Raw genomic sequence first — 13,545 nt, 5'->3', positions numbered from 1 at the left:
TTTGTAGTAGTCTGCTGTTTCTTTGAACGATTCTAACTTAATGTAAAATTAAAAGTTCTATATATTATGTAAATTTATCTTAACCCTATATATATATATCGGATAAGATTCTTAGTATAAAACTTTTGGTTTTACGGTTTGATCAATCATGCCTCTCTCTCTCTCTATATATATATATAGTTTGGCTTAACTTTTGAGTCATTAATTAGGAAGACCTAAATGTATCTTGCTTTTTAAAACCCAACAAAGAAGGTGTTTTGTTATGCCTGCTATCAATCTACTTTATCTGTGAAACTATTTTTCAATTTGTCAAAACCTAATACTACACATTGAATAGTCTATATCTATACTTATCAAAGACCGGGTTTGGTGGTACGTTTCCTCATTTAAAATGATACTATAATTAGTACGTATTTTATATTTCTCATACATTTATAAAATTTTAAAATAAAACTAAAATTAATTAGTAGCACAAAGTTATTGACTTTTTTTTTTTGCAACACATTATACATAGAAGGCCAACAAAAAAAGGAGCAAGACTATACTATACAGTTAGGTACGATGCAAAAGCATTAAGGTCCACCAACAACTTTATGTGTTGGATTTTTTCAAAAATAAAATGAAGAATTAAATGATTTTGACTTTTTCTTTGGATGACAGCAAAGACGTTGCTTTATGTTGTTTCTCCAACCCTACCCAAAGAAAAATGGTTGTATATTATCTTTTCTTTTTTATTCCACAGAAGCTCAGACGCCAGCCTTTGCGTTTTGGTGAAACTTTTTTTTTGGTGTTGTATTAGGGATGGGTATGGGTCGGATTGGCTCAGGTTTTTGGTCCACCCAACTCGACCCGAGAGCAAAGAATCCTCCACCTGAGACCTGATCCGACCAAAACAAGATTTCACCCGACCTGGCCCGAAATAATAAAAAAAATATTTTTATTCAATAAAAAACAGTGACTTAATTGAAAAAAATAATATATAGAGAGGTATTATTATGTTTATTCCTAAATATATAAGATAAAATTATATTTTTTCGGGTCAGATAATTTTCACCCTAAAATCGAACACAACCTGACCCGAACATCACAATTTAAAAACTCGACCCGACCCAAATCAATTTTTTTTTAAAAAGAACCCAGACTTGATCGGTCGGACTCCGATCACATGCCCATCCCTATGTTGTATGCCCATTTCGTCCCATTAATTCAATCTAAAAGCTTTAGCTTTTCCCTTAATGGTATAAATCATTCAAAAAATTGAGATTTATTTTACGTGTGTAATTCAAATGAGGAGGCATCTCAATCTCTCGATATTAACGATTCTCTGTCCAAATTAAAATATATCAATTAAAGTTTTTAATAATTAAATTGGATGGATTTGGACAGTTAAAATGTCTGACATGCTAATCGGAGTTTAAATTCTCGTAAGAATACAACGGAGAATAAGGCGAGAATCTCGCGAGAGCCAACGGCATAATTCTTCATCTTCTTCTTCGTTATAGAACAAGGCATATGGTAATAATAAAACAACATTGATGGATATAAGCAATAACAAAAAGAACAGTGCTTGGTTTTTTTTTTATTGATTCATACGTGTCATTAACGGGGCCCACAAGGCACAAGTGGAAGGGGATATGGTCAAAGACATACCGTCGTTGTCAGGACCAATAGGAAGAAGAGAGAGGGAGAAGGCGAAAATTAAGGCGAAAGGAAATCATTTTGTAATCCATTGCTTTATGATTGATACCTCGCTGACAGCGCTGTCAGCGTAGCAGCAGCTGCAACAAAGTAAAAAAAAATATTTAAGGGGCAGAGTGAAAAGCTCTGTCGTTTGGTTGGAGTAATATTGTAAGAACGGGCAACACGGGCACTGTGATGGCGACCATACGGGCCTTTGCCCTTCTCAAGGGCAGTCCTGTCTTTATCTGCCCGGCAATTAATATGGGCTCTAATGCACAAGTATAGAATAATTACAATCTAAAACCTTATCTTTCTTGCCATCAAAAACCTTCCTTTGTACCCATTGTCTAGTTGCATGGAGTTTTTTTTATAGTGTAAGATGATTATAATGTAAAATCTGTTTAGAAATTTTCTTATTTATGAACAATGCATACACACTCTATAGAGTACATACATAACAGATGTTCGAATCCAAAATCTTTAAAAAGAGCAACACTTCATTTTATTAATACTCAATGTATTCTAGTTGCAGAGTTTTATGTATTTTAGCATGGTCTTGAATTTTAGTTTTATGGTTTTAGAAGCTAAAATTATTGTACCTAAATTGTAATTTTACAATTTCTAAACTAATTAAAGAAAATTTATAACATTTGATATATCTCCTCCATTGAATGAGAGAGAATTTAACTTCCTTTGATCCTAGGTACGAGGATGGACCGAGAGGGGTGTTGGGGTCAATGTTAGAGACTAACGCATCAAAACAATTTTTAATATAACTTTTTAAGTTCACATCCTGTAACATAAAATCTTCATCCGTCTTTGTACATATATAAATAGATGCAAACAATGTCTTGAACACATAAACAAAACAAACCTTTCTTGTGATGGGGTCCAATGTTAGTTATGTGCATTAAACTCTTAATTAAGCCTTTGATTTGTTCTTTAATTTACTATGTACATATCTTCCCAAGCTTATTTGAGAATATAATTTTATATCTGACACCAAAAGAATATTCCAAAGGAAAAAGGTGTATATATACACATAGGCCAAAGTCAAAAGGCATAGAGAAAAAACAGTATTAAGTTGTATTATTTTGGAAGTGCATTAATGATACATGCTCATATATACCATATTTTAACAACACTGTGTATGATGAGATGCCCAAACCTTTAATACGGAGATATAAAAGTAAAGTTGAGAATTTTAATGAGAATTGGTTGAAGGGATAATGAAATAAATTAGATGTGTTGTCAAAAGATATGCGGTATGCTTTAATTGAGAAGCTAAGGGTATGGGGAAGATGTAAGGAGCATTCAAAGCAAGGTGACGTGACAAATAAATCCCATATTCATTGTAATATGATAATGTTTGCCATGCATATCATGCATGTAAATGAATATTAAATGATATTTATTTGCTTTATTATAATATACTCGAATCATTATTTGTATTGATCGTATCGTAACAGTTTCTAAGATTATCATGATACAATAATTACGTATATAATTTAAAGGTATGATAATTTTTGAAAAATAAATTACGACATTACGTTTGTAACATTCATAACAACATTTACAACAAATACTACAACTGTAATTTAGTACCATGATCAAATGTATATATGTGGAAGTACTTGTAAGATTCTCTTATCCAAAACAAACTTTGGAGATGTTCTTTTATGTCAATGGCTGCAACTTTGGTAAGAAACTAAACCCAATTGAAGTCTTGGAACAAGTTATGTCTTGGGCCACTTCTTACCTCAAAGACTTGAAGTCCATAAACATTCAAGACATTTGCCTAACAGACTTCAATCTGTTGGACTTAGCCCATTACTGAAATGGAGGAGTGTCTGAATTCTTATCCATACCGTCTCTTTCCTTTTGTTACCCATGGGAGCAGATGAAGTAAGCGATGGCTGGTGCAATTGCGAGCGCCGGTGCCGTGCTCTGTTTCTCATTGCAGAAGCCGTTCAAAACCCTTCATTTCTCTTCAAAAATGAACACTTTTCACATCTCCAGACCCAAAGTTACTGCCTTTCGCCGGAACTCTGTGAGAGTGAGACCCGTCATCAGTCCCTGCAACTGTTTCTCCTCCAACACAACCCATTATGAGGTAAAGAAGGGGAAAAAACTTTTTGTTTCTTTGCATGTTTCAATGTATTATACTTTGTTGTCTCTTTCTTCCTTGTTTTCCTGGTAGCTAGATACGCTATGTCAATTAGTTTAATTAAGCTTCAATCTTAACGAATCACACTTGTATATAGCTGCAATTTATGTCAGCAGAAAAGCAGATTCTTTTTTTGAATTCATGAATTTGAGAATGTTCTCTTGTCATTTTTCCATGGAACATGTTACAGTTCTCTGATGGGTCTTCTGAAGTGGAATTAAGGTTGCAACTTGGTGGCCAAGATGATGTTAGTGCCAAAGACATACTTGTGGATGCGGATGGTACTTCTCTAACTGTTAAAGTACGGCAGGCCGGGTCCTTCGCCACACTTATCGATACTAATAGTCTGTTTGAGAAAATAAAGCCTGCTGAAACAATTTGGTTAGTGGCACTGAGTATGAATGAACTTTATTAGTTATAAGATCTCTACACATTTAGATTTTCTGCATTGTCTTAAACAGGTATATAGATGATGATCAACTTGTTATTAGCTTGAAGAAGCAGGATCCGGATCTGAAATGGCCGGATATTAAGGAATCATGGGAGTCATTGTCAGCTGGTTCTATGCAACTCCTTAAAGGAACATCAATCTACATTGTTGGGGATTCTACTGAAATTAACCAAACAGTTGCCCGAGAACTCGCTGTTGCTCTTGGGTATTTGCTCCGCGTTCCACCCGTTCTGTTAATATCTGTTGCATCTTCTTTAAAGTGGACTTTCTCATTTCATGTGTTGTTAAAGTAAACCTTAATCCTTTTCTTGCATGTCATCCTCATTTCAGCCAATGAAAAGGAATACAGTCCCTAAGTTCATAATCTTCAGTGACATAGTAATACTCTAGGTTAAGTCATTAAAAGCAATATCAATGTTATAGCTATGTTTACTGTATCTTGATTTTCTTAATAGATTATTACAAGCCAACATTTATTTCATGTGATTTCAGGTACACACCACTTGTTACGAAAGAATTGTTAGAAACTTTTACCAAGCAAACTGTTGATTCATGTGAGCACATCTTTTCACTAAATGTTCATGAATACATACATGATACATGACTAGACTCCAGTTCCCTCTTGCCTGCATGGTTACAGACATGATACATGCTCATGGATATGGGATATGTTTCCCTATCTTTCTTCTGTCTTTCTGTGTATTTATGTAGTACTAAAAGTTTGATATATCTTACTTCAATAAGCACCACGAGCCTATAACTATGCCACCCACATCTACATCTCCATGTAATCCATGTACCATTAAACCACCGATGAGACAGGTAGTTGCCATTTTTAAGCTTGTCTTGAACTTTGGAGTGTGAATTCTTGCAAACCTTTTTCCGCAACTGGACTACTCTGTAGTTCATATTCAATCATGTTAGCCACTATTCATTATAGGAATCTTTGCTAAATACTCCTTTGCAAATTATACTTCATAAGGGTAAAAAAGTGATTTATCATTATCTGCATTATATCCTCTTGATGTTAAATGACTTCAAGAGCCAGTTTTCTTCGAACTCTGGTTGCTATCTCTTAAGCAGCTTGCATCTATTATTGCAGGGGTGCTTGCCGAGGGCTCTGACTCTGGCTGAAGCAGAAAGTGCAATATTGGAAAGCTTAAGTAGGTAAGGAGTATGTTTTGATTTCCTTTTTTTGTCATCAAGTACATATAATAGAGGCATCACTTCGCTTGCTTTTTCTGGCAGTCATGTCCGGGCTGTCGTTGCGACCTTAGGAGGGCCTCACGGGGCTGCTGGAAGGACTGATAAATGGAGACATCTTTATTCAGGGTTTAGCATTTGGTTGTCACATACCGAAGCATTAGGTAATTTTGCATTTGTCTTTTCAATTTAGTCATCTTGTCGATTAACAGTTGAGGGACCAATTGATTTGGATATGGTTACCTAGCAAGTCAACTGAGGTTTTTTTTAATTGAATTATGATGTTATATAAGCTTTGGTTACTTTAAGAGTACATACCATGCATCTCATTTTAGCCGGTGAATTAGTTTTCTGTAAGCAGGCCCCTAATACTTGGGAATAATAAGTAGAATGATTTTGTATAACTCGTGAAGTCTCGATGCAGATAAGGATTCGGCAAAGGAGGAAGCGAGAAGGCACATTGAAGATGGCAGTGTTGGGTACTCCAATGCTGATGTGGTTGTGAAGCTTCAGGGTTGGGATACTGACCATGCCAAAAGCGTCGATCAGGCATCCTTAAGTGCCCTCAAACGGTTAATCTTATCGGACAAGAAACTGCCAGTTATATATCTATGTATCCATCCATCAAATGATAGTTGCTACATGTGTGTGTGCATCGGATATATACATACATACTAAAAAACAATTTTTATTTTATTTAACCTTTTTGAATCGAATTGAAGGTAAGAAGAGCCTTTATATAAGGTTAGGATGTCATGGGGATTGGCCAAACATCAAGCCACCGGGATGGGATCCATCAGCCGCCACTGATGCACCGCCACCTGCTACATTGCCCAATTAATTATTTTTCTACACACCAATATAGTTACTGGTTAGTAATTTTACTGCTTCATATCCTCAGTCAATTTATCTAGAGTTGTAAAGCTTTACATTACCTATGGCACTGCTACTGCCGCATTAGCATATTGTATCAAATTTAATGCTGCAGAAGAATATGAATTGCAGAGCTAATGGAATTATATACTAGAGTCTGATTTCAAGGAAACCTTCTCCAGGGTTTACCGTATGTATCATCTGAATATGCATGCATGACCTTAAAGTAATTTTTTCTTGTTCTTAGTCATCCATCATTGGAGCGAATCAAATTGATTTAAGGGCCATTTGGGATTTGCTTTTGGCAGCCTAAAATCACTCATTTAAGCAAAAACAATTCCAAACAAATACATTTTCAACAATTTTCGGCGGTACAAACGAGATTTTAGACCCAAATCCAAAAATTGGAATTTTGTAGTGGAAATGTCAACTTTAACCTTCACTAAATGGGTAAATTGTTCTATCTTACAAGTAATAAAATTTTATTATATTTTTTTATAAGTTACATTAAAATATTATTAATAAGTTATCTCAAAAATATTTTTGATATAGTTTAAATTGATATAATTTTACCATATTAATCTTAAGATAAATGCTTACACAGATGTAGTTTTAAATTTTAAAAGTATTGATAATATATTTTTTTAATAAAATATTGTTTATGAGTTACCTTAAAATATGTTTACTATTTTTATTATAGTTTAAGCTGATATATTTCATATATCATAATATTAATAAAATATAAATATAATTTAAATAATATATTTTAAATTTACAACACAGCCCTCTAAAATGAACATTTTATCTTTTTAAAATCAATTTTTAACATAAATCTCAAACAGTTAAATTTTAAACTACACTTTTATTTTAAAAGTAATACTGAACTAATGGATTTAAATCATGTCAAGTCAAATTGTAATAATTTTCGATCATTTCAGTTAAAGTCAACTCCAAATTTAGGTCGTTCCAGTTTGAATATGCAATAAACAGTGGATTCAGATCATACATAGGTCAGAAATGGCCTCGGATTCATATCATTATGGGCTCACAAATGTTCTTTCAAATCATAATATGCAATCAACCGTGGATTCAGTTCATACTTAAGTTGATTTCAAGTCGATCCAGATCATGTCAGTTCAAGGCAACTTCGGATTCATCATCTCAGTTCGAGTCAACCTCAATTTAAGGTCATTTAAGTTTGAATACTTTCATGTTTTGTACTTCAGGTCGAAGTTTTGATGTTTGATGATTTAAGGTTCAAGTCATTTCCAGGTTCACTTTCAAGTAGAAAGGCTGATCTGGGTTTAAACTAGTCGAATTCCACGTCTAGAACTTTGAACCACCTCGATTTCCATCTATATTCTCATCACATCTCCCTTGGTCAACCGGAAGATTTAGTTACAAGTCCAAGGCAACAATTATTATAGTATATGATAACGCAACTCGTCCACATCGAAAGCAACAACAAAAAACTACGATAGGGGGCCCTAATCGGCCACTTAGGCATGAAAAATAAGTCTCCAGATTTAGTTTTATGCAGAGCCAAATCCTCAACTAGCAGAGACACCTAGCAATTACACCATTAGAGCAAAATGCAAACCTAAGAATCAAATCATGTCAAGTCGACACATTATGTAACAATCACCGAAATGAACAACTCCACCAAACTCAAAGGTTGCCAGGACCCTTCATGTTCTGCCCTGCCAACTCCAAAGCTTGCCTGTTTGGTACCTGCAAATCCCCCGAAAACTTCATCAGTTTGACTATATATCAAATCAACCTACCGTATTGCTATTTTCATTCTTGAGCTAATAACTCACTCCGTAAAGTTTAAACCGTACCTTGCATTGGAGAGCTGTTATTGTTGATCTCAACAAACTATCTCCAACTATCAATCTTAACTTTTTGACAAAATCATCACGAGTTATCTTCTTTGCCTGATAGAAGAGTCCGAAAAATAAACAATGCAAAAGAATCAGAAACCTATCCTAAAACATAGGAAATTAACAATAAAACACATTATTCAACTTACCCTGAATAGCTCATAATGATCAGTAACTTGCTCCATATCAGTGCGAGGAATTTTGTTCGAGATATCAGCAAACAACATTGGGAAAGGCATCCAAGGGGATTTAGGAGTCTTTGAAGTGCTTGAACCCAGGCTAGGATCATTTTCTTGGGACCTGCCTGATTCTGAGTTTTGACGATTAATACTCCCCTAAGGACAAAATAATATCACAGTGAACATAGAGTCAATATGTATATAGTATTATCAAAGGTCCAAACCCACGTATTCAACCAGCAACCATCATTAGCACAGAGTTGGCTTGAGTTGATTATGAGAAAACATAGGTGCAAGGACAGGATTGATGCAAAGACAAACCCAGCTTCAAAAGTCAGCTTGCAGACCAAAGCATTCAGCATGGGTCCACCAAAGAGTACAATCAAGTCTTAATTATCCTAATTATCATTGGACCATTGTGATGTCAAACTGTATGGAGGAAGGGGAAGCATATCACAGATAAATTACTCACCAATTCACCAGCAGATGACAACATTGGTAAATGACCCTGAAGTCCATACATAGATGCAGTGACGCCTGAAACAGCATGATTAATCTCACTTCCTATCAAATGCCCTGTGGGAACAACATAAACCTCGAGAGCTAAAGAACTCGAAACATTTCAGAAAAGGAAACATGTGATAGCCATACAGAACTTGCAGAAGACACAGCCAACTAATGACCGTTGGAGTGAATTGAGACCTTTGGAATGAAAGAAACTAAAAGCCCCACCAAGAGGAGATATCAACGCATCATGGAATAAGCCTTGATTCTTAAATAACAAACTTAAACTTTTGCCATCCATTGAACAGTTGAGGAACCATCAAATTTAATCGCCATGTTCCATGAGTTGCGTAGAGTTCCCAATTTGATGTTAGATGAAATAAAGGAAGAATGAATATATAATCAAAGAAACAGCATTCTAAAGGAGAAATATATCACCTTCAGCATTGGAGAGTTTGAAACTAACAACAAACTCTGGATAAATGTGAGTGCTGATATTCATGTTCCATATAATATAGAATTTTGGATGCTGAAGATCATCCACTCCACTATCTACATCCTCATTGCTAGGGAAACGTTGTCCACTTCCAGGGCGAAGAAGCTCCATCTTTCCCAGTAATACACGACATAATACCATGTACTTCATTCCATTTTCGTCAACATCACAATAGTCTGCACTGCACAGATAAATGATAAACTTCAATCCACAAATCACCAGGGTGTGAAAAAAGAGCTTGAAAATCATATGATATAAAAAAATTAAAGTAACAAACATTCATCTGGTAGTGAATCTAAAGCAAGTAGGTAGTTGGCACCTAAAATGTTCAAGAGATAAAAAAAAACAATATAACTCTCTTCGTAGCAGCAAGATGTACAAGTTCAAAATGAACACAATAAGAATCACTCAAAAAAGCTTAACATAGCATTTTCTCTAAATTACAGTAGAGCTGAATCCATGAAACCATAAATGTGGAAGATGATAACGCTCCCTTTCAGGAGACTTAAAAAAAGTAGAAGAACAAAACAAGTAGACAGTTCAAAAGTCTTGAAACAAATCGCTTCTATTAGTCATTAAAAGATAATGATAGAAGCCTTTGAGCGATTTCTCCCAAGAAAATTTAAACAATAGAAGATTTGCATATTTAAGGATCATAGCAAAAATAAAAATAAAAAAGAACCCCAACCTGATATTAGTAACTTCTGATGCAGCAAGATGAACACCGGTGCCATATATCAGTGGAATTGTGGAAAGACCACAATCCGCAAGCCCATGCATCCTAATGCTAGGCAATGCTGCCTTAGAGCAAGCTAGCCAGGTATATTTAACATTCGCATTCCCCCGGTACTTCTTCATAATCTCTATCTGCTTCTGGAAGCGCTCTAACCTATACTTTGATGAAGTGCTGGAGCAGGGTTTTACATCAATAATATCCACACCACTGGATGGACTCATACCCTTAAGAAACATCTTTTCAACGGTTGAAGAATCCAACAGTTCATTCAACTCTATATCCAGAAACTCCTCCTCAGGGACCAAGTTTAACCTTGCTTGTTGAATATCCTCAACAATTTTGCTTTGTTTTGCATCAACATCCCAGTTGCAATTATCCTCAACTTCTACATCACAATTGCATGCAGATTTCTGAGCAATTTTAACATTACTAACAAAAGAATTTGACTCGCCGCTACATTCTTTCAACTTTGATTGATTAACACCATTAATGTCAATTTCAAGATGTAGGTTGATCTCAGGAGGGGCATATGATCCAGTGAACATGGATTCATGATCATTCTCATGTTCATGTCCATAGTCCTCATATGGCTCATCCTCTATAGCAAAAGTCTGCGGGAAGAAACATCCCTCTGCCTCATCAATCCAAGCTATTGGTTGTTTCAAGCCAGTTTTCTGATCCAATCGGAACATATGCAAGAAATCTAGCACAAAAGATTGGCCATCTTTCTCCAGCTCAATAAATGGCTTCTTTGTGTGGAGTTCTTTCCTAATTGAAGCAATGAGATCCTGGGGGAAATCAGTCCATTCACCTTTCTCAAAGAACATTATGCGCTTTGGAATGCCTGTTCTCTTAAAATTTGTATAGCAAAGCAGCAAAGATCTTTTCGAAGGACGATCACATCTAACAACGTTGCCTTTGTGATCCTCTAATCTCCTCATCTTGCCATGTTTCTGGGATGGTAAACTCAATCTGGGCAATTGTGGTAATATCATCTGCGAAGCACCAGGAAAATATTTTGTATGCTGCGCAGCCCGCTTTCTTTTCCTGCCATGCAGAAACCCGGGCTTACTATCCAATACCATGGCGTTCCGTGCTTCCATTTCTACCTAGATCAATCCCTATCAACAAGCTTAAAGCCAAAACTTCTAACACAAAAACGACTATGAAGGCTAATCTTCTACCAAACCTAAAGAAACTCTCTCCTAAAAATTGTTATGCAAATCCTGAAAAAAATAAAAAATAAAATAAAAGTCGGGACATTAAATGACATGGATATCAGCTCACAACAAATTTCAGACTGTGCATAAGCAATTAACCAAAAATAGTGGCTGAAAGCATATCAAACAGAACTCGTCTGAATCACCATACAGCAAGAGGAGCATACCTAAAACTGCAGTTAGTGTTGAAGCTGTACATATCCATGTTGCACATGTTCATCGTGTACATGTTCCTCTTCATTTATTTTTTACTTTACAAGCAATTCATAAAAGGGCAAGCGACTTCCTTATCTACTCTACAACGTTAAGAAGCCCTGCCTCCTATTGCATCAAAGAAGAGCACCTAAGAATATTGTGGCAGAGAATTTGATAAATTATGGTTTAACAATTATTTAATTTCATTTTCATTTCCTTCTCTTTAAGCAATCAAATTTATAGATCGAACATCAAGGCGATCTAAAATAAATTATAAACTTTTACTCAGGTTAGAATTGGGAACAATAGCACTGATTTCATAAACCTTGTAACAGAAACAACGTTGCCTTAAAATTGAGCGTTTTTCTTAAAAATATGAAAATTTGTAAATAAAAAGCGCTGTTGACCTCAAAACGCAAAACTAAATCAAACAAACTTATCTCAGAAATTTAAATCCTAGGCCGATTCATGTCAAGAACAAACAGGTTTTAGGAAATATTTAAATTAAAAAATGTTAATGTTTTTATCTTGGCTCAAAAAGCCGAGTCAAATAAAACAAATAAATAAGCATTTTTAGGAAATCTTAATTTCTCAAAACATATTTTTATTGATCCCCGAAAGAAGCCAATATTCACAGAAATCAACCATCAAAAAATTAGTCGTTCGACAAAATCAATTCATCAACCTGCAGATCTCAAGATCTAACCTGATCTATAACGAATCCGCACTCAAGAATCAAATCCATTAAAAATAAAAGAAAAAAATAACACTGAATTAAAATAAAATAAAAGATATTACCTGCGACAACATATATTTCGTAGTGATTCACTCTTCACAAGAACGGGTTTTTCATTTATTTTTACTTATATTTTTCTCTCTCTCCCTCTTTGTTCTTTGAGAAGGCGGAGGAGGGGAGGAGGCGACGGAAGAAGAGAGAGGGCAATAAAAAAACCCTAACTCGGAAAACTAAACGACGCTGTTATACACAACGAAGTGTTTCTCTTATATAGTTCAGCGTTAACGGAGTTCTCAGAGTCGGCGTTCTTTTCTTTTCCGTGAACCCTTTTCCTCCTTTGCGCTTCTATCACCCTTTCTTGGACGAAAAGCAATGGGATTCAACGTTCCAAATTGGGGGATATGATAAAGTCGCCAGCTGTCATACAATGTTCTGCCATCGTGCCGATTTTGATTGGACCCGTGGTTTGGTTGACTACGTAATTTCACCGAAAGAAAATGAAAATATTTTGATTGCTTTAAGTATATAAAGAGTCATTTTTCGGTATTAAAGATATCATTCGATTTTATAGGCGGTTGTTGCGATCATGATTTTTTGAATCGGATCGGTTAGTGAATCGATTATATTATTGGTTCATTGGTTTAATTGGTTGAATTGGTTCGATTGATCGAAAGAATCGGACGACGTCATAATTATTTAAAAATTTAAATAAAAATATCAAAAATATTTAATAAAAAATAATTTTTTATATCACAAGTCATATTCAAAACAAGTTATAACATATATAAGTTAAAAACCATAAAATCAAGTGAAACAAAATGATTCAAATTAACTACAACATAATATTTAAGGTAAAACATATTAAATAATAAATATAATTATATAACTATAATTAAAAAATAAATTTGGAGTTAAAAAATCATAACAAAATGATATTGTTTGGTTTAATTTTTTTTTTAAAAAACAATCCCACATTGCTAAGAAATATAGAAGAACATCTCAAAAATCTAAAGAGTAAAAATATGAGAACAAAATAATTTCACATGGCTAAGAAACATAGAAGAGCATCACAACTAACTTCTATAAATAATAGAGGTAATTTGACATTCAAAATTATGGAGCCTTTTGGTGAGCATTGAGTGAACTATTCTTTCACTTCAATGAAGCTCGAATTTTAGGCTTTAATCGAGCTTCTAATTATTTTTTGAGTTCAAGCCTTTTA

General features: G+C 34.7%; 1 protein-coding gene and 1 pseudogene across 3 annotated transcripts; one reads left to right on the top strand and one right to left on the bottom strand.

Moving 5' to 3' along the window:
* Positions 1 to 3,585: 3,585 nt before the first annotated feature.
* On the top strand, positions 3,586 to 6,520 carry LOC120193657 (annotated as a pseudogene).
* Positions 6,521 to 7,772: 1,252 nt separating this feature from the next.
* On the bottom strand, positions 7,773 to 12,618 carry LOC120193715 (inactive poly [ADP-ribose] polymerase RCD1-like). 3 transcript variants are annotated; one of them, XM_039196151.1, is made up of 8 exons: positions 12,386 to 12,618; positions 11,560 to 11,713; positions 10,125 to 11,398; positions 9,379 to 9,617; positions 8,909 to 9,012; positions 8,407 to 8,592; positions 8,211 to 8,311; positions 7,773 to 8,074 (listed from the first exon to the last, which is right to left on the bottom strand). In XM_039196151.1, the coding sequence occupies exons 3-8, from the start codon at positions 11,273 to 11,275 to the stop codon at positions 8,005 to 8,007; spliced, it is 1,851 nt and encodes a 616-aa protein (XP_039052082.1). In that variant the 5' UTR covers positions 11,276 to 11,398; positions 11,560 to 11,713; positions 12,386 to 12,618; the 3' UTR covers positions 7,773 to 8,004. The 3 variants fall into 3 exon arrangements, with proteins under 3 accessions (XP_039052082.1, XP_039052084.1, XP_039052083.1); XM_039196153.1 differs by having other exon boundaries at positions 8,909 to 8,973; positions 12,386 to 12,617; XM_039196152.1 differs by having other exon boundaries at positions 7,773 to 8,105; positions 8,216 to 8,311; positions 12,386 to 12,614.
* Between the last annotated feature and the right edge of the window lie 927 nt (positions 12,619 to 13,545).

This window comes from Hibiscus syriacus, unplaced genomic scaffold, assembly GCF_006381635.1.
Source record: "Hibiscus syriacus cultivar Baekdansim isolate YM2019G1 unplaced genomic scaffold, ASM638163v2 tig00116996_pilon, whole genome shotgun sequence".
Classification (NCBI taxonomy): domain Eukaryota; kingdom Viridiplantae; phylum Streptophyta; class Magnoliopsida; order Malvales; family Malvaceae; genus Hibiscus; species Hibiscus syriacus.
This window is presented reverse-complemented; position numbering and strand designations above follow the sequence as displayed.

What these genes read in the sequence shown, in the direction of transcription:
- LOC120193715 (XM_039196151.1), bottom strand. Translation starts at nt 11,275, where the DNA reads ATGGAAGCACGGAACGCCATGGTATTGGATAGTAAGCCCGGGTTTCTG. An exon ending in CAAACTCTCCAATGCTGAAG is followed by an intron (nt 9,013 to 9,378) that starts GTGATATATTTC and finishes TTGTTCCCACAG; the next exon opens with GGCATTTGATAGGAAGTGAG. An exon ending in GCTCTCCAATGCAAGGTACG is followed by an intron (nt 8,075 to 8,210) that starts GTTTAAACTTTA and finishes TGGAGTTGGCAG; the next exon opens with GGCAGAACATGAAGGGTCCT.